This window comes from Protopterus annectens, chromosome 6.part0 (genome assembly GCF_019279795.1).
Source record: "Protopterus annectens isolate FY-2018-M chromosome 6.part0, PAN1.0, whole genome shotgun sequence".
Lineage (NCBI taxonomy): Eukaryota > Metazoa > Chordata > Ceratodontiformes > Protopteridae > Protopterus > Protopterus annectens.
In genome coordinates, this window is record NC_056737.1 from 1,824,797,867 (window position 1) to 1,824,825,457 (window position 27,591).

Here is a 27,591-nt window from a genome sequence, read left to right on the forward strand (position 1 = left end):
CAGCCTATAGCTTGTTTTATGTATATGACCCTTAATTATTTAGCTCTAAAATATCCCTTCAAATCAGATAATCCTACACCACCTTCTACCAGCAGAAAGATCAACTTATCCCATTTAACTCCTGCTTTCTTCCCCTCTCAGATAAATCCCTTCAACTCTTTATTAATTACTGTACACAACTCCTCTAGTTGATAAACATATGCCTGACCTGTATATAAACCTAAAGGGACTAAAACATTTTCACGGTCTGTGCCTTACTATCCATATCTATAAACAAGAGCTTCCAGTTTCTCAGTTTTTGTATTATCTTTTGTTTAGTCTCTTCCCACATATCCTTTGTTGCCATAACAGAATTCTTTTTAATCCACTCCTAAATACTTCATCTTATGTCTCCATAAATATGGGTACTGCTGAACCAATCCATGTGCGGGTTTATAATTTACGGCTATAGCCTTAGTTTTATCTTCATTAATTTTAGATCCCGAAGACTTGAAACTGTCTCAAAATGTTCCACAACACTGAGATGTCCTTTCCTGGATTTATCAGATACAAAATAAAATCATCTGCAAATAAAGCTAACTTTTCTTGATTACAATACAAATTATATCCTCGAATTTTTGAGTCCTTTATTTTCTTTGTCAATGGCTCTAAATATAAAGCAAATAAAGGGGAAAGAGGACACCCCAGCCTGGTTCCTCTTTTTAGACACAACTTATCAGACAGGAACCCTTCAACTTTAATTCTTGCCTCTGATCCTTCATACATCCTCCTAATTAACCTTATTAAAGTATCAGGGAATGCAAGTGCTTCTATTGCCCTACTCATAAAATCCTAACTTACTCTATCGAATGCTTTCTCTGCATCATGACCCAACAGCAACATCAGTGTTTTCTTATATTCTGCTTCCCTCTGGATTGTCATTGTTCTGTTAATAACGAAAGATAAAAACACGTAGGAGCAATACAATGAAGGGGCATAAAAGATTAGTGCCCAAGTAGATATTCCAACATAAACAGTCCAAACTTCAGCAAGCAAGCAGTCCAACTCCACCAAACAAACTAATAGTAAAGCTGATAAAAATATTTATTGACAAAAAGTATAAATCTTTTAAATTAAATAACGAGCTCATCACATTATCCATCAGAAGCAACATTTCATTAATATATATTCTCCTTAAAACCACATATTGCATTTCATCCTAAAAGCTAGAAAGCTAAAAGATGTGCCAACATATGCATACAAGCTTAATATGTCACTACAATAAAAAACTGTATATCATTTCCAAAATGCATTTCCTTACAATAGGATATATATATAATATAAACAATTCAAAACTTAAGAAATGCTGATATAAACACATGTACAAATACATATACATATCTCAGCATTATATATATTAAATAAAAAATAAAAAATTCTTCACATAGATTTTATCATTTAAAAACTGTCCACATAAAACAAGATAACAGTTGTAATAAATGAATACAGTATATTTAGATTAGTCATGTACAGAGATAGATAGAGAACTATTATAAAACGCAGGCAAAAAAATTTTTTACCTGGGTTTCAAACTTCTCTGCTTCAAAAGAGGTTTCAAGGGTACTTTACCATTCAACCCTGGCAATCTGTCTGCCCTGAGTTTAATTATCCACATTGTTTCTTTGGCTTCAGTACAGTTGAAAATATCACCTCTTCTATTTGTTGAATGTGTTTCATCTAAAATTTTAAACACAAAGGAATGATGTATATCAGTATCATGTTGACAGTCCTGATATGATATATGTGTTCTCGAATCCTGTCCTACAAGATGCTAAGTATACTACATTTTTTGTCATGCAATTACCACAAGCCTTCATATTAAATTCACCTAATCCAGCTGGATGTATAAATACTGAGTCTCTCGAAATATAAGAACAAAAGATGGAATTAGTACAGTGAAAGAAACCCCCTACCCCCCCTGTCCCCTAATCTGGCTGGGATAACATAAAAGTTTAGGGGGTACATGTGAAAAACCCCTACCCCCTGTCCCCTATAATCTGGCTTGGGATAACATAAAAGACTTTCCAAGTTCTTTTATTCTTATAGATAAACTTGGTCTTTCACCAGCTATTTCAAATCTTGGGGTCAACTGATAAAATGTGCCAGTGTTTCATATAAATATCTTTGTCCTTAGTATAGTATACTGGAAATTTAATATCTTGAGTAACTCTGCATACTCCATGGGTATTTCTTCCATCATCATTGCTCCCATTGACCATATACCTATTGGAAAAATATGGTTCTTAACTGAGGCATCTCCTCTGTAATCAATTGATAATCACTCTCTATAACCTCTATCATTCAACATCTCTTTAGTTCACTCACATCTCTTTCATAAACAACATCCTCAGGTGTATATCTTTTCACTATATTCTGATACACATACCCAGGGTGCACTGTACCTATGGTAGTAGTGTTCTTATATAAAGCGGTTTCGGTATAATCCAGTATTAATCAATACATCCAAAATGCCATGGATTCACCTGTGAAGCTCAAAAATCCATAAATGTGTCCATCTCTTTCATGAATGCTCAAACTGTGTGGATGTACCTCATGTTCCTTGTAGTATTACTTTGGAACAGAAACCTGTTCTCCCATTCAATCTCTGGAGAAAAGTTCTGTTGTAGAAGCAAAATATATTGGATTCCAATACTGTTTCCAATAACTCCATCAATAAATCTATACACTTAACCTTGTCAAGAGTGCATATACAATTCCTAACCATATCAATACCTACTCTGTTCGGTATCATGGTAAAAAGTGATTTCACATCCATGGTGGCAAACAGGACATCTCTTGTATCAAGGGATGTACCTGCATGCTCATACAAATCCAATAAGAACTGTTTGGTGTCTTTAAGTATATGTGGGTATAAATCAACTATAGGTCTCAGCTCACTTTCTATAAAAAAAATAGAGGGTTCTGTGGACCATCCCTCTGCCGCGCCACTATAGGTCTCAACGGTGGCAGAGTAGGATGTTAAGTCCTTGTATAACTGGTAACAAAGGATTTTGCACAAATAAAAAGTTAAACATGGACTGATCTATAATACCTTCTGTATATAACTGATTCAACTTCCCTTTAATGTCCATAATAATTTTATCAACCCTTTCATTATTAATCTCTTCAGTATCCAGAACTTTTGTACGAGTGGCAGAAACTGAATATCGAGGTAAGCCTCAACTACATGAGGTTACTTAATAAATTTTTCAGCCCCATTGAAGACACGTTGAGACAGAATATTAGATATCCTGCAGTAGTAGTTGATGAAACTTGTAATCTGTTGTTGGACAATGTTGTGCAGTGTGAGAAAAGAATGTTGAATCAAAAAAGAACTAAACTTGTGAGGGACAGCAATGATTTTAAAATGGGCCACATCTTCACCTGGCCCAGAGGAACAGTAGATATGAATATTAATACTGCATCAAGAGTAGTTTCTACTGCTCGTGCTGATAGACATGTTAATAATGTCAATAGTAATGATGTTAGAGATACTGATAACCATGTTAATGTGAATGTCACTAATGTATTATCTAACGCTTTGATGGATGCACAGGATGATGAAGCAACTGTTACTAATAGACATGAAAACAGTGATTCACGTAACATGGATGTTACCGATAGTAACACTTTAGGAAGGAAAGATGGGTTTATCCCACTAGAACCTGAAGTAGTGGTTAGGAGGAAAATATCGAATGTTGCTGTACACAAGATTAATGAGGGAATTAGTGTAGTAAATGATCATGTTGTGAATACCAAAGAGGTAAACTCGACACAAGGATTCAACAGTAATAACCCTTTTCCTATCAGAACTATAGTGAGAGAAAGATGTCCATAGAGAGACAACCCAACAGGGATTTAAAGAAAATGTGGCAAGGGAGAAATACAACCTAGTGGTGAATTTGTCAAGCTATGAATTAAATGAAGATGAAATATCCATTCTTATTATCTTTCATTCCAACTACTTTTAGTTGCTATGAGGAAACCTTCGAGATTTCAAACTGTTTATTAGAAATTTATCTCTGAGGATATCCTTTGATGGAGTTTGTCCTCACAACGTTAAGGAGAAGGAGAGGACATATATATATACTATACACCCATTAGTTGCTGCATATAGCAAGTTAGGGGAGTGAGATATGATATAGAAAAAAAAAAAATTAATTAAAGAGCATAAAATTTAAATATAATTTGAGCTACAAACAGCGGATAGTGTTGAACCGTATTTGACTTAATTATCAAGAAAGAAGACATGTGAGAATGTTATTCTTGAATGAAATTCTAAAAGAGATTAATAATGAAAGGGTTGATAAAATTGGACATTAAATTAAAGGGAAGTTGAATATATTATATACAGATTTATAGATAGATCCCATGTTTAACTTTTATTTGTGCAAAAATCCTTTGTTACCAGTTATACAAGGATTATAGAAAAGAGAGAGAGACTTAGTTGATTTATTTATACATATACTTAAAGACACCAAAACAGTTTATATTTGGATTGTATGAGCATGCAGGTACATCCCTTGATACAAAGAGATGTCCTGTTTGCCACCATGGATGACAGAGAGTGTATGATATGTTAGGGAATTTGTATATGCACCTGACAAGGTTAAGTGTATAGATTTATTGATGGAGTTATTGGAAACAGTATTGGAATCAATATATTTTGCTTCTGAATGGGAGAACAGGTTTCTGTTCCTAATACTTACAAGGAACATGTAATGGATGACCTCTTCTTCTGGAGAGAGTACATCACACAAGTTTGAGGCATTCATGAAAGAGATGGACACATTTATGGATTTTTGAGCTTCACAGGTGAATGGTCCCATCAGTGCATTCCATTTTTTATAAGAACACACTACTACATAGGTACTGATTATCAATTGATTACAGAGGAGATAGCAATGATGATGGAAGAAATACCCATGGAGTATGCAGAGTTACTCAAGATATTAAATTTGATATTTATATGAAACACTGGCAATTTTTTTATCAGTTGACCCAAGATTAGAGAAATAGCTGGTGAAAAAGTTTATCTATAAGAATAAAAGAACTTGAAAGTCTTTTATGTTATCCCAAGCCAGATTCTTATATTCGAGAGACTCAGTATTTATACATCCAGCTGGATTAGGTGAATTTAATATGAAGGCTTGTGGTAATGCATGAAAAAAAATGTGTATACTTTAGCATCTGTAGCCTCTGTCCGGCATTCTATCATGATACTGATATACATCATTCCTTTGTGTTTAAAATTTTAGATGAAACACATTCAACAAATAGAAGAGGTGATATTTTCAACTGTACTGAAGAAAGAAACAATGTAATAAATTAAAGGCAGGCAGAAGACAGATTGAAGTTGAATGGTAACCCTTACCTTGAAACCTTTGAAGCAGAGAAGTTTGAAACCCAGGTAAAAATTTTTTTATAATAGTTCTCTATCTATCTCTGTACATGACTAATCTAAATATACTGTATTCATTTATTACAACTGTTATCTTGTTTTATGTGGACAGTTTTTAAATGATAAAATCTATGTGAAGAATTTTTTATTTTTTATTTAATATATATAATGCTGAGATATGTATATGTATTTGTACATGTTATATCAGCATTTCTTAAGTTTTGAATTGTTTATATTATATATATCCTATTGTAAGGAAATGCATTTTGGAAATGATATACAGTTTTTATTGTAGTGACATATTAAGCTTGTATGTATGTTGGCACATCTTTTAGCTTTTCTAGCTTTTAGGATGAAATGCAATATGTGGTTTTAAGGAGAATATATATTAATGAAATGTTGCTTCTGATGGATAATGTGATGAGCTCGTTATTTAATTTAAATTTTGTGTATATATACTTGTCAAGCATACACTTTTGTAAAGGTCTGAAGAAGCATCCAGCTTAAAAAGCTTACCTATGTCAATAAATATTTTTATCAGCTTTACTATTAGTTTGTTTGGTGGAGTTGGACTGCTTGCTTGCTGAAGTTTGGACTGTTTATGTTGGAATATCTACTTGGGCACTAATCTTTTATGCCCCTTCATTGTATTGCTCCTACGTGTTTTTATCTTTCGTTATATTTTTATTGCTGCTGTACACCAAGGAGCATTAACTTTTGGCGGAGCACACTATTTTTATTACATTGTTCTGTTAATGCTGTGAAATGTTTGCCTCCCCTCCACAAAACCATTCTGACCCATATCTATACATGTTGGCAATAACTTTGTCATTCTTTTAGCTAGTACAGACATAAGCACTTTATAATCATGCTTTTAAAAGGAAATAGTTATATATGAAGCTGGGTCTGACAGGTCTATACTGTCTTTAGGTATCACAGCCACCACAGATTTCTTCCAAGATATTTGTGCTTCCTTTCCTTTTGAAATAGTATTAAACAAAATCTTCCAGATCTTTATTTTCTTGCCTCCTAACTTCCAAACTTCCACAGGAATACCATCTGTTCCTAGAGACTTTCCTGCAGATTGACTTTACATTACTGTTTTTGTCTCATCAACTCCTATCTTAAGTGCTAATTCAGGAGCCTCATCTACACTAACCTTTGCATAATTAAGTCTCCCATAAATATTTCCATTTGTACTTTTTCCTGATTTCCACAATCCTCTGCTTTATACAAATGTTCATAACATTTTCAAAACATCTTTAATACTTCTACAAGATCTCTGGTTATTTTTCTTGTTATAGGCTACCTATGTCTGGTGACGACCCTTTCTACTTTCTGTTGCCTAAATTGTTCTGCTAAATGTGTTTGTGTCCTGGAGATATTATAAAGAAATAGTTGCGTAACAGCAATCTTTCTAAACTTATGCATATTATTCAAATAATTCTTTATTTTCTTTTTAGCACTCTGCAGTTGAACCTATTCTTGTTCTGTGAGATTCCCCTTTTTCTGCAATACTTTACCTTTGTCAGCCCCTCTAAGTAATTCCTATTACTTCTTAACCATATCGCTTTCTCTTTGAGTTCTACCATATTTTTAAACTCCATTTTGCATTTTATTACACTTACTAGCTATAAGTTCTGATGAAATTCCTATCTTCCCTAATACCTCTCAAATAATTTGTAAAACCCATTCCTTAAATTCCTCTATTTTTAACATGTAGATGGGAAAATGCCAGTGTCGCATTCTTACCTCATTATCCTGTATTTTTATCTTAATTTTTTATTGGTGCATAATTTGAAGTTGTTATTGGACATGTGTAAATGATTTCAATTAAAGGCACAAGTTCCTGTGAAATATACTGTGTAGTCTAGCTCCATTATTGTAACTTGGGGAATAATATGTCCATTTTTAGGACTCCTACTACTAAACTCATATCTTCCATGCCAAATATTTTCATAAATTTCTTCAGAACCCTACCTTTTTGTTACATTTTCCCTCTAGGTCCCCCAGATACATACTCACTGTTGCAAATCAAGTTTCAGTCCCTACCTTAAGTAATATTCCCTGCTGAAAGATGGTTATTTCTCTCAAAATTTTCTTAAGCTCCATAACAGTTGTTTTTGATGGAATATAAATACATGCCAGTGTAATCATCATCCCTTGCCAATAGCACCTTACTATCACAAATTTATCATTTTGAGTTTTTCCTCTTCTATCACTATTGGAGGTCCTATATCAATTAGTATAATTACTCCCTTTTTACTCTGTCCTTGTTATTAGGCTATCACTCCTGAAAACATTTCTTTGTCAAATTCACATGTTCATTTCTTACCAAATATGTCTCCTGTAGCACTGTTATTGGTACTATGCATTTTTTAATACAATTCAATACTCTTTCTTTTTTGTCTATTATCTTTAAGTTCATTTATGTTCCAAGATAATACAGGCAGCATAGACACTATAATAAAAAGTTATTGTTCTCACCTAGTATATATGACAGTTTTTTTTAAATGTATTATTTCCAACTTGTGTGTTATATGCACACACTAATGTTCGTCAGGCTGATCCTTTACACAGCTGTTTCTTGACCTCTCCATTTGAACCTATAGCACACATACAAGACTTTTTGTTTCAATGAAAACCTTCAAACAAAAAACTAAGTACATTTTCAGAACATCTACTTGGACTATTAACTTAGAAGAAGCACATAAACCTATATGCATCTTCAGAAAATGAAGTTTAACCCTCCAGACAGGAAAATTGCCTAAAATTGACAGCTGCACCCACAGCCATTACCTAACCTAAAATTAAGGTTATCCATGCTAAAGTGCATGTTACAGCTTGTGTTCCCATGTACACTGCTTGGAATCTGTTATTTTCTTATCTCTATTCCCATCCCAGATGTGAATTACAGCTTGTATGCTTTCAGAAAACATTAACTTTTAGCCCCAAAAAAGTGCACTGGTTATCATTAAATAAAATTAAATTATATACTGCTCTACAAAGTGCATTAAAGTATTATGGCTGCTAGGGAAGCTGATATCTCTTATTCATGTCCAATAATTTCAGACTTTATTTTTCACTGAATTACTTGCCCTTGTACCTTTAAATTTTGCATTACCCTCACCAAAGAATGCTCAGAACTCTCAGGATTAACTGCTTGTACTTGCAGACAGAACATCTCCATGGAAATGTCAGCAGTAAGAAAAAAAAATGAAAGCTGCAGACGCATGAAGGGATATTTTTTTTCAGTTTCAGAATAGAATGCACAACTGACTTCAGCTGCATAGGTTTTGATTCCCACTAACATTTGCTAATGAATAAAAGCTAATATCATTGCATATACAAGAAAAGTACAGTTGTGTACCTACCATAAATGTAGATGTTCAAGTGTATTCACTGTTGCAGTCATTACACTTGGGTTATCCTGCTGGCAGGCTACCCGCAGTCGGCCTGAATTCCAAAGTCCTGGTCCGGCGTTGGTTGCTGTCACCTCTTCCCTGACGTCAGTGCGCCAGGGGTATATAAGATGCAGCCGACGCCATTTTCTTCAGTTTTTCTTGCCCCAGATGTCAGGTGCCCCCAAGAAGGTAGACAATGCATATTGCTTATAAAAACATACACTAAAATAAACAATACCTTCATCTACAAGCAAATACCACATAGGTTGTATAGGATAGAGAAGTATAGATAAGTCCTAGCAAAGAAAGGGGGATGGAGGGTAGGTAACCTGGACTGCAACAGTGAATACACTTGAACATCTACATTTATGGTAGGTACACAACTGTACTATGTTCGTGTTTCACTGTTGCAGTCATTACACTTGGGTTGAATCCCAAAGCTGAGGTAGGGTGGCTGGGTCTAAATAGGATTAGGAGTGGCTATGAGGCCCTGCAGAACTGCAGTGGCAAAGCCTGCTCTGGATTTAGAGTAAAGAGGTAAGTGATAATGCTTGGTAAAAGTGTGCACTGAACTCCAAGTTGCAGCCTCCAAAATTTCTTTGGTTGGTACTCCTCTGAGAAAGGCTGCTGAAGTGGCTGCTGCCCCAGTAGAATGTGGCCTAATATTCTTAGGCACTGATTTGCCATGCTGTGCATAGCAAAAACAAATGCAGTGTCCTATCCATTTTGAAATAGTCTTTGAAATAGCCTTTCCTTGTGATCCTGCAGCATATGCTACAAACAGTTGCTCAGTTTTTCTGAAAGCTTTTGTTTTGTCCAAGTAGAAGCGTAGCTGCCTGTGCATGTGTGCAGCAGTCTCTCTCCTTTATTCTGGGTATTTGGATAAAATGTTGGCAAATGAATGGTTTGGTTATGAGCCACACTGAATACTACCTTTGGCATAAATGTTGGGTTTATCCTTAGAGAAACCCTGTCCGGATGAAAAATGATAAAAGGTTCCACTGCCATTAATGCCTGTAACTCTGAGACTCTTCTTGCTGAAGTTATTGCTAGGAGCAGAGCAGCTTTCATTGATAACTATTTTATCTCAGCTGTATTGGCTGGCTCAAAAAGAGGCAGTGTGAGCTTTTCCAAGACAAAGTTGAGGTCCCATGTAGGTATCAGTACTCTCCTTGGGGGACTTATGTTTTTTGCCCCTCTGAGGTACTGTCTTAGTAGTGGATGTGAGAAAATAGGACGTTCCGTATTGCAATGAGCTGAAATGGCAGAGGCATGGATCTTAATTGACGAGAAGGACAGGCCTTTGTCCAGCATCTCAGTTAAGTATTGTAAAATCTGCAGAATATTTAGAACAAGTGGTTCAAGTCCTTGTGCCAGGTTCCAAGCACAGAATCGCTTCCATTTTTCTGCATACAATTTCCTGGTGCTGGGCCTCCTGGCTTCCAAAATGACATCCATAACAGCTTTAGAGAGAGGTGTGTTCTGAGTGGCTATATTATTTGCCATGCAGCCAGATTTAAGGTTCTGAGTTGGCTGTGCAGGATCTGATTGCTTTGTTGAGTCAGAAGATGAGGAATTTGAGGTAAAGTCCAGGCTGGGCCTTGAGACAAGCTATTTAGGATTGGGTACCAGTGCTGCTGTGGCCAGTCTGGGGCAATCAGAATCATTTTTGGCTTCTCGTGTCTGACTTTTAGGAGAACCTTGGGGAGGAGAGGCAGTGGTGGAAAGGCATAAACTGTTAGGGTTTTCCAGCTGAATGATAGAGCATCCACTTTCCATGCTTGTGAGTGATAAGTCCTTGTGCAGAATCTCTGTAGTTGGCTGTTGTGAGGGGAGGCAAAAAGATCTAGGTCTGGGCATCCCCATTTCCTTATCATCATGCTGAAAACCTGTGGATCTAGTTTCCACTCGTGAGGGTCCATGAGGTTTCTGCTTAGTTCGTCTGCCAGAGTGTTTTTCTTTCCTGGCAGGAATTGTGCCTGCAGATGTACTTGATAGGTCAGTGCTGTGTTCCACAAAGTCATGGCTTGCCTGCAGAGAGGGTAGGAATGTGTGCCCCCTTGCTTGTTTATGTACCACATAACTGTAGTAATGTCCGTCTTTAGCAATAGTTGTCCTGGATGTAGTAGATCCTTGAAGGCTGACAGGGCATTCTGTACAGCTAGCATCTCTTTTTCATTGATATGAAGATGCATTTGGTCCGCGGGCCACGTGCCCTGAATACATTTTCCTGCCATGTGTGCCCCCCAGGCATAATCCGATGCATCTGTTGTTAGTGTCTGCCTGGCTGTGGGTAAAGTGAAAGGCTGTCCCTTGTTGTGGTGACAGGCCAGTGCCCACCATCGAAACTCCTGTTGCAGGCAAGGAATAAGAGTTATTATTGTTTCCAGCCTGTGGCAATGTTGAGTCCAAACACTTTTTAGATAACACTGTAGCTTCCTCATATGCAGTCTTGCATATGGAATTAGCAGAATGCAGGATGCCATGAAGCCCAAAGCCTGCAGAATTTTTCTTGCAGGTAGCTGTGTCTTTGTTGCCATCATTTGAAAGTAATGAGTCAGTTGCCTTTGTGTGTGTGGCGTGAGATAAGCCATCTGGGCAGTTGTATTTAAGCTTGCACCCAGGAATATTATCTCTTAAGAGGGCACTAGTTTTGCTTTCTTTTCGTTTACTGTGTACCCTAGGAAAATTAGTAATCTTTTTACAAACGCCAGATGCTTTAGCAGAATGTCCTTGCTTTCTGCTTGACTAAGGCAGTCGTCCAAGTAGGGATATATTTGAATTCCTTTTTGTCTGCAAAATGCAATTACTGGTGCCAGGCATTTTGTGAAGACCATGGGCGCAGTAGATAAGCCAAAGGGCAGTGCAGAGAATTGGTAATGCATTGAGCCAGCTATGAATCTGAGGTATCTTCTGCAAGATTGTCTGACTGGGGCATGCAGGTATACCTCCTTGAGGTCCAAAGTAACTAGCCAAGCCTTCTTGCCCAGCATGGGTAGAAGTTGTTGCAGTGTCAACATTCTGAATTTTGGAATGCCCAGGAAAGTATTTAGAATAGACAGGTCCAGTATTGGTATCCAGGTTTTGTCCTTTCTGGGTACCAAAAAAGTCTTGAGTAAAATCCTTGCCCCTGCTCTTGCTGAGGTACTTTTTGAATAGCCCTCATGTCCATGAGAGCAGAAATTTGGTTTTGTGCCTCTGCCCATTGATTGTGTGGCAGGTCTGGCATACCTTTTGACCTTGGTAGGGTGTGAAAGTAGAACCTGTAACCCTGAGAAACAATATTCAGTACCCATTTGTCCTGGGTGATCATGTGCCAATTTTGTGAGAAAAGTGCTAGTTTTCCCCCTAAGGGTGCTGCCAAAATTAAGTGCTTGGCATTTGTAGAGAAAAGTCATTCGGCCTGTTTCCTATAAAGTTGTGATTTGTCTTCTCCGCCTTTGGGGGCTGAAGCACCCCATTGTTTAGGTCTGTATGAGCCTTGGGGCTGAGATCTGCCTCTTGGGCATCTGTATCTGCCTCTTTGTGGCCTGTCTGACACTGGAAAGGACCAATTTTTAGAAGGCCAGTTCCTGCTAAATCTAGGTGGCTGTACCTGTAAGAAATCCTTTATTGTCTGCACTGATTTTGCTTTATCCTCCATTTTCTTTAACACCTCTTCTGCCTTAACACCAAAGAAAGTATCATGCTGTAATGGAGCATCCAATAATTTTGCTTTAACATGATCAGGTAAACTCTGTTCTTTCAACCAAGCATGCCTTCAAATGACAGAACCTTTAACTGCGGCTGTGCAAGATGCCTCTAATGAATCAAAACCACATTGCAAAGTATGCTTTCCCACTTGTTCAGCTGCATGAAATAAATCCTGCATTTCCTTGTTCTCAGGACATTCAGAGCTTGTAAGCATTTTCTGTTTTAACAAAGATATTTAAGCATGTGAAGCTGGCAGTTTAAAGCCCTTACAGCTAAAGTAGCAGAGGTGTAAACTTTTTCCCCCCATCTGTCCAGTGCTCTAGAATCCGTATCAGAGGGAACAGGGTTTTTTTGCAGTGGATGCCTTGACCCCTTTGGGACCCTGAGAAATAGTTTCTGGGTCAGCAGCAGGGTTTTTATAAAGAAATTTATGAGAATCTGGAACCCTGTAGTACCTATCTGGCTTAACTGGAGCACGGGGTAAAGAATCAGGAGACAAACTGGATTCAGAAAATACACCATCAACAACATCTAGTACAGGGGGATAGCAAGAGGCCTGTGCTGAGGCAGTAAAAGAAAATCTCTTAGCCTTTTCTTGGATTCTGAATAATCCTGGCTCTCCCAATGGAAATGCTCCCTCATGGTATGCAGGGTTTCCCCAAAAGAGTAGTCCTCAGGAGGAGAGGCTGAAGGGATAGATTCTTCAGAATCAGAGTCCTCACATTGAGGAAGAGAATATCCCTGTTCTGAAGAGGAATCAGAAGAAATAGAAACCTGGTCAGAGGAGTCATAGTCAGCGTCTTGCCTAGGCCTTTTATCAGGAGGGGGGATGAGAACCCCTGATCAAAGTAATTAGGTCCTCAGCCATTTTGGGCATCTGTTTCTTTGGCATGGATGACTGTCCAGGAGAATGCTGTACTTGTTTCTTTTTCTTTAAAGGTGTTTTAGACTTTGCCTTGGCTGCTGAAATGGTCTTGATAGTAAGCTGTGTAGGTCTGAAAACACCCTCAGAAGCCGATGCCTGCTCAGTGGCTCCGGACCCATCTGAGGGAATTGTTTCCATAGGCTCAATACCTTGAGTTTCCAGAGGCCTGGCTGTTTCCACGTGGGAGTCGGAGGCGGCCTGTGGCTCTGAGGTAGTGGGTGTCAGGGGCTGCGAAAGTGCCTCACTGAAAACCGGTGAATGGCCTAGAAGAGGCTTCGTCGTCGGTTTTGGAACTGAGATGCCTGTCTTTCTTTGTCCTTGCGCTTTTTATGAACTCCGGTCGTCGGTTGTTCCGACGGCATTATATAGTTAAACCTTTGGCCAAAATAATGTAAAGCAAAATCGAACAGATGCTTAATAGTGCGTTGGTTAAATCTAGCACAAAACTAGAAAACTAGCAACGTCGTGGTCAGGGCCTAGGCAAGGAATACAGTAAGAATGAAAATCCTTATGAGGTATTTGCTTCCCACAAGAAATACAATTGTTAACTTTTACTGACATCGGTCTGGAGCAAGAAAAAGTTTCCCCAACAGGGTACTTAGCTTTATTGAAGACTTCACATCTGAAATTCAATTTCGAAAATCTCAGGAGTCGGCCGACTGGCACTTGCAAACTGCTTTTGCTTTGGGCTCCGCGCGGCAAGAAAGAATGAAGAAAATGGCATCAGCTGCATCTTATATACCCCTGGCGCACTGACGTCAGGGAAGAGGCGACAGCAACCGATGCCAGATAAGGACTTTGGAATACAGGCCGACTGTGGGTAGCCTGCCAGCAGGATATCCCAAGTGTAATGACCGCAACAGTGAAACACGATGAACATCTTAGCACTTCCCATTGCCTTCATCATTTTTTGCCTTATTTTTCAAGCCTACTTACTTACAAAAGCACATATTTATAGATTAAGCCAAGGACATTAATCAAGACATTCACCTTTGTAAAAATAAGAAAAACTATCTTAACTCTACATATAATATAATTAGTGCACTTTTACACCCCATCACTTACCCAGCAGCCCAAAGTCACAGCATATTCACATAAACTTGCTACTGTCCAGCCTTTCTTCACTGATAACTAAAAAAGTACTGTTTTTTTTCTTTAATATCTTTAACATGTACAACAATCAAAAACAATGAGAAAAAAGATCACAGATGAAAACCAATTGGTTAAAAAAACGCAAACAGAAAAATCTGGCAAAGCTAGTCTTTCCACTACGTGATATCTTAAATCTCTTGTAACAGAGGCAACATGAGCTATATGCAAATTACCCTTTAAGGATATCAAGGTGTTTCAGTTATAAATGGCAATTCTGGATATCCATATCTTTTTCATTTACTTTTAATTCTATTTATGGACAATTTCAGGCCAATACAGATAAACCCTCTAGCTGTGGACACGCATGTTTCTGCCTTCTTATGATATCATCAGTATAGCATAAGAGGAATGTTTAACTTTTGGAAACACAGGGTTGTCATACCCAACTAATATCCATAAAAATTAGGGTGTCTACAAAATATCCTAACTAGCAAACTAAATCAATGAGTAAAAAGGTCACACAGGAAAACCAACTGGCTAAAAAACACAAAAAGAAAAATCTAGCAACGCTAGACTTTCCACTGTGTAATACCTTAAACCTCTTGTAACACAGGCAACATGGGATATATGCAAATTACCCTTCAAGGATATCAGGTGTTTCAGCTACATAGCAATTCTGAATGTCCGTGACTTTTTCTTTTAAGTCTCTTTATGGACAATTTCAGGCCAATAAAGCCAAACCCACTAGCTGTGGACATGCATGTTTCTGCCTTCTTATGGCATCATAAGCACAGCATAAGAGGAATGTTTGACTTTTAAAAACACAGTGTTGTCATACCCAACATTCAGAATTACCATTTAGCTGAAACATCTGATATCCTTAAAAGGTAATCTGCATACACCCAATGTTGCCTCTGTTACAAGAGGTTTAATGTATCACACAGTGGAAAGTCTACCTTTGGTAGATTTTTCTTTTTGTGTTTTTTAACCAATTGGTTTTCCTGTGTGACTTTTTACTCATTGTTTTAGTTTGTTAGTTGGGATATTTTGTAGACACCCTAATGTTTATGGATATCAGTTGGGTATGATAACCCTGTGTTTCTAAAAGTCAAACATTCCTCTTATGCTGTGCTGATGATGTCATAAGAAGGCAGAAACATGCATGTCCACAGCTTGAGGGTTTGATTTTATTGGCCTGAAATTGTCCATAAATAGACTTAAAAGTAAAAGAAAAAGTCATGGACATTCAGAATTGCCATTTAGCTAACACACCTGACATCCTTAAAGGATAATTAGCATATAGCCCATGTTGGCTTTGTTACAAGAGGTTTAAGGTATCACACAGTAGAAAGTCTAGCTTTGCCAGATTTTTCTTTTTGTGTTTTTTAAAACTTACAGCAATCCCTGAAATGCTACACTATGAAATGTTTTATACAAGCACTATTGAAAGCAAAAAATGTTTTACTTAAAGTTACTTTTTTCCCCATTTCAATCTCCTTCTAAACATCAATGACAAAGTCGGGCACATGCTTTGTAGTCTATCCACAAGTTTAACAAAGTCAACAAAAGTTCAATCTTTCTCAGCTCTTTTTTCTTGCAAAGCCATATTTCACAAATGTGAGTGATGCTTTAACATCTCACATTCATTAATTTCAATGTTGCTGGTCTTCTTCCGGTCTATCTTCATCTCCTAACACCAAGACTCTGGGTCAAGTCCAAGGTACTCCTGATTCTTCAAGTCAACTCCTTTGTTTTTTTCTGTCCTTCGAACATTTTTCTTTTGAACATTGGAAAGGGTTTCATTGGCAAGGTCTTTCTATGAGCTTTATTGTCAGAATAATGGGAAGCACAGCCCCCTTCTGTTTGACGCCTTATTTTTTGATCAAAAAACTTTTATATTTCCTCTTAGCTTGTTCTGCATCAAAAATGTCTCTGATCTTCCAGGAAAAAATATTATGTAGACAGCTGGATACAGCAGCTTGAATCTCACAGCTGCCTCTCAACATTCCCTGATTGCTGGGATAAAATGGTTTCTCTTCTGCCTGGTGTACAGTGAATAACCTCTCACTCAAACATTTTGCTGTCCCCATTTTTTAATACTTTCACTTCTACAATAGTTTCATCAGAATCAACTCTTTCTGATCATATGATTACATCATTACTAATACAGGTCTTGGCTGTTTTCCGATGACCAGGTTTGGAGCATTCACCAGTGTGCCCCTTTCAATTAACAAATCATGCTGTGGAATACCAGTCCAGTTATTTATTTGTGCTTTCATAAAATTAAGACAGCCTGTTCCTTCCAGTTTCTCTGGTACAGAAGAAAATCTCAGGTTTTCTCTGCAAGCTCTGTCTTCCAAATCTACCAGTTTTTTTAAACAGCTCTTGAGAAATCTCATACTCAGCCAACCTTTTCTTCACTTAACTTTTGAATTTTACACTTTTTATCAGTTCATCTGACAGCTAGTTAAAGCTTCTTCTATTTTTCCATATTTTAGTTGTTTGAGTTTATGTACTCCTTCAATGTTTCATTTCATTTTATCACCTCTGAGTACATTTGCTTTATTATTTCCTCTAAATTAGTGGAAGCCATCTCTTGTACCAAAGTTGAAGCTTGAAATGCTTTTTTGCTGAACAGCTGCAGGATTCTTCCCAGTCAGTGTTTTGTCTGCACTCTTTTCTAGTTGATTTGCTTTCAGGTTATCTAAATTTCTTTCTTGCTGGCATCCAGGCAGTGTACTTACTAGCCAATAACACAATTTTCCTTAAGCTGGTAGACTTATTAGCTCTTATTTCTCATTTTCTTTTTTCATACTGAGAGAGTTGAAATTAAGGTGTTGATCAATGTGTAGCCATCTTAGAAGTCAAGTTTACTTTCTTCTTATGGAAAATATTAGAGAAAGTTACTTTGGATGAATTATTGTCAGAACTAGAAAGGCTGGGACTTGAAACCATATATCAGCATGCATATGTTTAAAACAGATCTATAAAACGTGTAGCATAATGTTCTATAATAATATAACAACAGCCGTACATGAAATTGCGTTTTGATGTAATGGTTGTTGTTATATAATTTATATAGACTTAACTCCAGCCCCTGATGAGATAATACAAAAAACACGGATTATTAAATTAGAACAACTAGATTTTGAAGCAGTCTTGATAAGACGGGTAGCAGCATGGCTTACAAACAGGACATGGCAAGTATACTGCAAATGGACAAGTGAATATTTAATACAGTACACAGTAATTGAAAGTGTAGATTCATTTTAGAACCTAGATATAAGGGTAGATCCACCTTTGAGTTTTTCTAATCATATCAACCAATTGGTTACTGACAGATAAACTAAATGCCGTAGATAAAGATTTGAACAATCTAGAAAATCAGAAATGATGAAATCATTGTTTGTAAGATACATTAGTGCAAAACTAAGTGTATAGCATAAAAACATGGAAACATTATAAGAAAACAAGTATGAGCAAATTTGAAAGAATATATTGGAAATATACCAAGAACATCCAGGGCACCTATGGATGTGAAATTTGAAGTTATCATGAAAGATTAAAATATCCGAACTTGTACAGTGCCTCATGCAGATATTTAAGAGGAACCTTATTCAGGTATATAGGGTATTTATAGATAACTACATCCAATAATGTTTGGGGTTATCAAAGAGTAATAGAAAATCATCAGACAACCTATATAGAAGATTACATAAGAATGAGAGATGTTCTAATTGATTTTAATTTTCTCACAGAGTAGTAGATGCATGATATAAACTATCAAAGTACATTAAAGCAGGCACTAGTTTAGATATTTTCAAAAACAACTCTGACACTTACTATGGGAATCACAGTTTTGGTATATTGCCAGTCAGGAAGGGCATTATTGTCTGTGCCCAAAATATTTGTAAGTATGTATGTATGAATGAATGTAGACCAAACTCCTTTTTAGGAAATAATTTCACCTTAGATCTTATTATCACCAATATCCAGAACAGATGTTTGCAAACAAAAGTACTGCCAAGTAGCATAAGTGACCAATACCTAGGTGTTCGGTATTATTCAGAACTACAAACATCTCCCCTACCTCGACCCATGTTAAAACAGCCCTAGATTGTTTTTTTGTCGTCGAAATTACTATTTTCGAACTTCCGTGTTCGACTATAGTACAGTCGATGTAGTGCCGTTCGACATTTCAATAGTAAACCTTTGTTACCATTAGTACGATCACGGTTACAGGATACCACTAATTTTTTTACAAATCATCTCAGAAACCCAGTTAGAACCAGATTGGCTAATGCGTACACTTGATGTAAGCGCCCTTTACACTAACATCCCTCACCAAGGAGGTTTGGAGGCTTTGGCTTATTGGCTGGAGGTGGCTGGCTTATATCAGTCTGATTACAACAAATTCTTGGTTGGCCTTGCAGAACATGTCCTCACCAATAACGTCTTCTTTTATCAAGAAACCTGCTATTGGCAAACAAAGGGTACAGCTATGGGGGCATCATTTGCCCCCATTTATGCTGATTTGTTCATGGCATTTGTTGAAAAGGACATCATTTATGACAGTCACAATAATATCTTTCTGAAATACATGGATATTTGGAGACGTTATTTGGATGATTGTTGGTTGGTATGGAAAGGAGAGACTAATGAATTGTTCGAATTTTTGTTGTATTTAAATAACAACAAATGGGGCCTTCAGTTTACAGTACACTATGATATCAACACCATTACGTTTTTGGATGTACTGATTAATAGACTACCAGATCATACATTAGACACCCAGGTATTCAGGAAACATCCTGAATACAATACCATCCTCCATGCCACCAGCTTTCACCCACCAAACATTGCTAGGAATATCCCAAAATCACAATTTATTAGAATGAAACATACATATTCTCATGAATCTTCTTTTCAGGAACATAGAAAAGACATTACCAATAGATTTAGATCAAGGGGGTACAAGATGGCACATGTTCTGCAGGCAAGCAATCTGGTCAACAAACTCAAGCGGGATGATTTGTTATGTTATAAAGAACACAATACCATGGTATCACAACCCATAAGGTTTACAACAACTTTTGGCAGGAATTCAGATACTCTAAAACAAAGCATACATAGACATTGGAACATCTTACAATACGACTCGGAATTATCCAACATTATACCAGACAGATGTCTTTTCTCATTCCGAAAGGGCAAGAACCTGGGTGGTTGTTTTAACCATTATAAACACCCACATGACAACAGGCTGTCTCAACATATACAGACTACATTAACAGGGGGGAATTTGATTGGCTGTTTTCCATGTGGCCATTGCAGCAATTGTGACAAAGTAAGCAAAAGTAAACAATTTACCAGTCGGAACTCTGCTGTAGTTTATGATGTCAATTTCTTTGCTAACTGCAGCACTGACTGGTTGGTAAATCTGGCTACGTGTACCTGTGGTTCCTTCTATACTGGGCAAACTTCACATCCCCTCAGACTCAGAATTTCTGAACACATAAGTAATATCAAAAACCAAAAGGTCCATAATGCTTTATATAAACATCATTTATTACACAAAACTGCAAAATTCTCTTTCATGGCAATTGACATCATAAGAGGTAATAAAACAGGTTGGCACTCACTTCTAAATTCTAAAGAAAAGAAGTGGATTGTGAAATTAGGTGGATTATTTCCACCTGGTATTAATGAACAATTCTAGGCTAAACCAATTAACTGTTCACAGAGTGTATTTAAACAACAACATTTGGATGATTGAATTTGCACTGAGGAAGGCTGTGTTTCTTATTCCAGCCGAAACCGGTCTGCCTTTTTGTTGTTTATGTTTTTTATTTCTTTTCAATAAAAATTTTGCTTCAGGCAACAGTTTGCTGGCTCACTACTTTTATCTTTTGGAATTTTGTCTTTGAGCCATGCAATTGCACTTGTGCAGGAGGTCTGGTTTTGATGCAGAAGAAAGGGAAACCATACTTGCCGAAGCCAATGTGGGGCAATCAGAATCATTCTGCTTCCCAAGGATTGAGCTTTCTGAATCACCCTTGAGAGAAGGAGAAATGGAGGGAAAGCATAGAGTAGACCGGAGGGCCAATCGTGAACCAGAGCATCCCTAGGTGACTCCCCCTGTGGGGGGATCAGCGTGAAGTAGTTGCTGCATTTTGCATTGAGAGGGCTGGCAAAGAGGTCGCAGCAAGGTTGACCCCACCTGCTGAAGATTTGCTCTGCAACCAGGCGATTCAGAGACCACTCGTAAAGCATAAGTATTGCTCTGCTTAGCCTATCCGCTATTACGTTGGATTTCCTCGGAATGTGCATCGCCACCAGAAACAGTTGGGAAGCTATTGCCCAATTCCACACTCGCATGGCCTCTCTGCATAGGGGGTAAGATCGGGAACCCCCTTGCTTGTTGAGATACCACACTACTGACATGTTGTCTGAGTGTATCGCAATAGTCCCTAGAGGAAGAACTTCCTGAAGTGCCTACAACGCAAGAAGCACTGCTCTCATCTCTAGGACATTTATGTGCGAATGTATCTCGTGTTTGCCATGTGCCTTGGACTGTCCTGCCGAGATAATCCCCCCCCCACCCCATCTGGGAGGCGTCCGTGGTCACCGTGGCAACGGGGACGGAAGGAACGAAGGGCTTTCCCCTGTTCAAATTGTTGGTGCATAACCACCAACGGAGGTCCTGCTTGCACCTGTCTGTGATTAAGATGGGATGACATAGTGGAAGCCGTTGTAGAGACTATTGGACAAAGAGGAGCCACTGAAGAAGTCTCATCTGTAATCTCGCTAGAGGTGCTAGCATGATAGTCGCCGCCATGGTCCCTAGGAGTTGTAGAACCACTCTTGCCTGTGCTTGCCTAAGTGGCATCAGTATATTAATTTGTTGTTGCAACACCATGATCCTTTCTTGTGGCAGGAATGCTCGCATCTGAATGGTGTCCAGCTCTGCTCCTATAAAAGTGACATGCTGTGAGGGCAATAAGGCAGATTTTTACCAGTTTATTGTTATGCCCAATTGATGACACAGACTGATAGTAGCGTCCTTCGTTTGAACTAGTTGATGCCTGGTGGGGGCGGTAAGGAGCCAGTCATCCAGGTACGGAAACACATGGAATCCTTGACGTCTCAAGTGAGCCGTCACCACTGCCATACATTTGGTGAACACCCTGGGGGCTGTGGTGAGACCAAAGGGCAGGGCTTAAAACTGGAAGTGACTGGCTCCCAGCCGGAAGCATAGATGACTCCTGGATGCTTTGTCCATTTTGATATGGTAATAAGCATCCTTGAGATCGATGGAGCACATCCAAACTTTCTCTCCCAACAATGGGAGGATTGACTGTAGGGTGACCATCCAGAACTTGGACTTGTGTACGTAATTGTTGAGTTGACTGAGATCTAGTATGGGTCTCAGGTCCCCTGTTCTTTTCGGCACCAAAAAGAATCTTCAGTAAGTCCCTAATCCGATTTGGTCTGAGGGGACTGGTTGGATGGCTCCTTTTGCCAGCAGCTGAGACACCTCTGAGGCTGCTTGATCCCTTCGACTGGGTGGAACGTCTGGGATTTTTCTTATTGGCGGGGGTATTGAAGAGAATGGAATGAGGTAACCTCCGGAAACTATCCTTAGTACCCATTGGTCCTAGGTGATGCTCTCCCAAACTTCCGGGTATAAGGAAATTTGACCCCCGACTGGCTCCGGATAAGTGCAGTTGGGCATACCCTCAGGAATGAGAGTATGGAGAGCCGCAAAAGGAGTTGCGGTCTCCCGAATTGCGGGGGCCTCCTCTGCCTCTTGGGTGACGTCTCCCTGAGTAACCCTCCCCTCCCTCTGGAGGGGGGGATTCACCTTGTGCGGCAGGAAAAAACCTCTGTGATTTCTTGAACCACATCTTCCCCCCCTGCTGGGCCTTGGGATAAGGCCTAGAAGGAAGGGAAAAACGGACCCCAATGGCAGACAGGGTCTTTCCCTCTTGCTCGCACCTGGTGAGCGTGTCTTTCACTTTGGTCCCAAACAAGGAGGAACCGTCGAATGGGGCATCAGTGAAGTAAGACTTGAGCGAAGTGATACAGGCGTAGCCAGGCCTGCCTTCTAAGTGCGACCCCTGAGCTAGCCGCTCTACTCGCTCCTTCAGCTGCATATGAAATGAGCCGCATGGATGAGTTAGTGATGGAATTAATGGTAGAAACCTGTGCGTTAACAGTCTGAGCTACCGCCTCAGGTATGTTACCCGTAAGAGTATCTCCCAGTTCTTTGAAGAGGTCTCTCTGGAGCCGAGTGAAGTGAGATAAATAATTCAGCGACCGTAAGGTGAAGGTTGCTGAAGAAAGGGTACGCTTCCCGTACCGGTCCATGGTCCTAGACTCCTTGTTAGGAGGATGGACCGACGAGGAAGATTCTGCGACTTCCTTCTGGGTGGCTGCCGCCGCCACCACCATGGCATCTACCAGGACTCCTTTTGATAGAAACTCTTTTCCCTGGGGTGCGGACAGGAACTTGTTGGAGCGCCTGGGTACGGGCACTACAGAATCAGGATTTTCCCACACCCTCCGACAAATGAGGTCAAGTAGTTCGTCGAAGGGTGGAGACACCCAGGAAGCAGAAGGTTGAGCGCCAAAAGCCTTAAGGAATACTGACTCCTCCTCGGAAGGAGTTTTGGAAGGCCAGCCTCCTCTTTGTTTCAGTATCTCCAAGATATCGGAGAAGGAAACATCATCAGAGGAAGACTTGGGGGACCCTTCCAATTCCTCGAGGTCAGTATCGGAGGTGAGAGACTCATCCTGGGAGTCTATGTGTTTCCTCTTGCACAACTTCTTTCTAGGGGTCTCCTCAGGCAAGGACTCTGGGAGACCCTCAGAAGGTTGGGGACCGCTTGCCAGCGGGCTCCGCATAGCCTCGAAGACAGTTCTTCCCAGCTCTGATAATCGACAGGCCTCTGAGGTCACGACCAGGACCGGGGTCCCCCAAACCGATGCACCGAGAGGGAGACTCAGAACCGACAGCTGTCCCGACGTATCCTCCTCGGGTCCGATCGAAGAAACCCGAGCCTCGAACCCTGTGGACGGAACAGACATGGTCAGAGCCGAAGTAGGCATCGATAAACCCAAAGGGGGTATCGGAGCTGGTGCAGGAACATCACTCGGAGCGGAGCATACCGGCTCCGACGGCAAGTAAGTGCTCAGAGGAGGAATCATCGAGATGGACATGGCAATTGGATCTGGAGCCGAATGGGTCGGAGCCGAAAACAATTTGGCCAACACTGGCGATTGCCTCTGATGACCCTGTCAAGATCCAAATCTGAAAGCCTGGAGGATTTGGAGGAGATAGATGGAGACTGGGATCTCTTGTCCGGTGAACCAAGTCTGACACTGGGCAACCGGCTCCGAATGGGCTCAAGGATGATTGGAGCCGATGCCGTTTCGGTTAATACAGACACCTCCTGCAGCACCGAAGACAGTGGAGCCGAGGAGGCAGAGTCCAAAACTGTAATCTTCTCCGGGGGCTCCGAAGAGGCAGATGGAGCCGGAAACCTTTTCTTGGACTTGGAAGCTTTAGACTAAGTACTAGAAGCCGAATCAATAGCTTCCTCAAAAGATGGTTTTAAAAGTCCTTTTAAAATTAACTTGTTATTTCTCTCCTGGAGCACTCTAGGACTGAAAACGTGGCAAAAGCTACACGACTCCTGTAAATGGATGGCTCAGAGGCAGTAGACACACACAGAATGTCCATCCGTGATGGACATTTTATATCCACATTTGGAACATTTCTTAAAACCAGAAGGCTTATGTTCCTTCTGATCTTTGGACGTTTTACTATGAACGGTAAAGGAAGGCTAGATGTAACACGCAAAAAATGGCAGGAAAACACCACACAATATTGAACACCAGGTACTAACCAACAGGCACACTGAGCGCCTCTAATCTAGACAGTTCACACAACAACACACAGTAGAAAAAACAACACAGCCACACACAAGAACCTCTAATTAAAATGGTTCTGCAAACCAAGGTTGATTTAAATACAGAAGGGGAGGACTAGGGTCCTCTAACTAAAACGGGCCTAGCCCGTTGGAACAGGAGGGATACCAAACAACAAACACAGCACTGAAACACACACACAAATTAGCGATCAGCAAGAGTAGCTATTAAAATAGCTTTTGGGTTTGAAAAACAACTTTCTCAATGAGAAAATAGTAAAAGAGAGGGTACTTAGCCACAGCCAAGCGAGACCACGTCCGAGCTCTACAAGCGGTAAACGAGATCTGGGGATAGGGAGCAGTGCACCCTGGGATACCCTCAGCCCAGCCAATGAGAGACTTTGAGCTAATAAAAATCGGCCGAGTCGGAGCCGATATTCGGCTCCGAACCCACGGGTAAGAATGTAGGTGAGATAGGACTACATAACATCATTCAATTTTTCTTAGAATTCATAAAACTTTAAAGGCACACCTGCAAAAACAATCAAGTTGCATGCTTTCAGAACTCTAGCAGACTGGCTGGCATCTACTGTTGTTTCAGCTGGCAAAGGGGAAGCATGTAATATTTTGCAACATCCTAAACTTCCACCTCATGTATAACTGTTCTAACTGCAATGCTATGTATTGGCACAGTACCTTATAGTCTTAGAAATACATGCTGTTTAGTTAATGAGCAAGCTTTAATTGTGAAGCTATACATTTACTCTGTTTATATTATTGTGTCTTTTCAACTTGTAAAGTGTTTACTGTTTTTATTACTTGCATTTGCATTAAGGGCATAACTGAAAAGGGTCAGTAGGCCATCTCACCCAGCCAGTTAACAAAAGCAAATAAATAAATGGAGGACATTCAGTCTATGTTTTAAAATACTTTCAAATTTTCTTTTACAATTTTCACAAAAAAACTTAGATCCTAATATACTGCTCCACTTTAAAACGCCTGAGTGAATGCAGGTGACTAAAATATTGAAATGATTATATCTACTTAGTTCCCTTAAGTGTTTCAGCCACACCACTGCTAACAATGAACAAAGTGCTATTACAATAAAAGTTAAATCATCTTTGTTTGTAATACAAATATGAGCATATACATTTATCAACAAAATTAATGAAATAAAACACTAACAAAGCCTAACACACACACAAAATAGTGATAATAATATGAACAGGATAGGGATTTGTGGATTTTTTCAAATCATTCTACCACAAGACATCTTTAAGAAAATTTAGGGAAAAAAATCACCAGCCTACCTTATTATGCGTAAAAACTATCCTCAATTCTGGTTTTATAACAGAATAAGCCATTAACAGGTCCTGCACTTTCTTCAGCTCCTCTTTACATTTCTTGGCAGTGGAATAAAACTGCTTTCTTACTGGAAGGTTCTTAAACAGTTTGAGTACAGTCACAGTAGTGCCTAAACAGAGCAAGAAAAACACACATGACACTTCTTGCATAGGAACTGATCAAGTCAACAGGTTAACAGCCAGTCTACTGTTCTGGGTGACCTATACAGACAAACTTCAGAAGTGACTTTGCAGTTTTAAAGGACAACTCCACCTTCTCCTACAGCTCAGCTCAACCCTTTGGATGCTTTTCTCTCTACAATATGGTTCCAGTAATATGTAGGCACCAGAAATCTAGTCGGACAACATTAATTTCCTTGCTTTGAAATCAAAGTAAGGGAAAACCCACCCACTTCTTTTTTTTTTAAGTTGAACTTCTTACACAAACACTGAGAAACTCCAGGTGACCATGTACTGCTGACGATTTTAGATGGGCAATTAGTCCTGCTCATGTCATGAGCTCAGTAGCTGAAATTAAAAAAAGACAGAGCTTTGAAACTGTTTTCCACTGCCTTTATTGCAGAGAAGCTGAGAAACAGTATTAGTGCACATAGTTGATAGGGTAGTCTACTGTCTCTCTTTCTGCAGAATATTCCTGATTTGGGAAGTTCTGTCTCATGGGGGGAGGAGGGCATACAAAATGGTACATGTCTTGATATTTTACAAGAAAGAAATATTTTCTGACTTTTCACTATATGTCACGGAAATATCTGATACTACATTTAGGTCATCTTAATATCACATAAAGTGGTATAAACAGACAACATTGCATATCACAGAGTCCCTTTGCTAATAAAATGAAAACAAATATTTTTTGTTTGATGATGGCATAGTTTATTCTGCATAATATGAAGTTTCAGTAAAATCATCCCACTTTGTGCATCTAAAAAGATGGCAACCCTGACAGCTGACTACATATTTTGTATAGTGATTGACTTATAAGTGGTAATTTCTATAACTGTAACAGTTTTATAGAAAGGATTAGACACATGCACATAAGTATTAGTCCATAGGATCATGGGTTCATAGGATATTACTAGGCTAATGGCTTAAGAGCCCTTACAAGCCTAGCCAATATAACTTGCTTTACCCAATTTATATACCCTAGGGGCAAGAAGATTGCATGTATTTGTGCCTATGCCTTGAGAATCTTACAGATTGCTCTTGTCCACAAGGGACACAGGCACTACCCTAGGTGTGACTCTGATTCCCCATCCATTGATCCAAACCTGAGTTTGAAGACAGCCAGGGAAGAGCTCTGCTTAATGTGAATAGAAAGACTGTTCCAAAGAAGGGGCAATCTCTCAGCATATTTTGTTTGAGCCGCTAAGTTTAAATCCCTAGATTGGGTGACCCCCATGCTATTTGACTTGGGTATATATAGCAGCTCCATCAGGGCTGGATTTGTGAGTGCCTTAAAGATCAGCCATAGGTCACCCCTTAACAGTTGGTAGGAGCCAGAGTAAGGGATAGGGCTTTTAGACTATCTGCATTGGACATGGTGTTTATAATCCTATATTTTGTGAGGAACCTCTGAGGTTGCTACAGCTGCTGTGCGTGCCAGGTCAAGTACATGCCAAATGGCGCACTGTACCTGATTATTGGGCTAATGAGGGCTGAGTACAGCGGGACTATAATTTCCTTGGATCTGGATACCATACCTTTACTTATAAGTTGTGCCACACAGAAGGACTTCATCAAC

At 39.3% G+C, this 27,591-nt stretch overlaps 1 protein-coding gene across 1 annotated transcript in view; it reads right to left on the reverse strand.

The window, feature by feature from the left end:
• Positions 1–27,591, reverse strand: part of PMS1 (PMS1 homolog 1, mismatch repair system component) — a 2,357,833-nt gene that overhangs the window by 1,973,751 nt on the left and 356,491 nt on the right. The window contains exon 5 of the mRNA XM_044075169.1: positions 25,797–25,960. Within this exon, the coding sequence (XP_043931104.1) occupies positions 25,797–25,960 (164 nt within the window). The remainder of the gene's footprint in view (positions 1–25,796; positions 25,961–27,591) is intronic.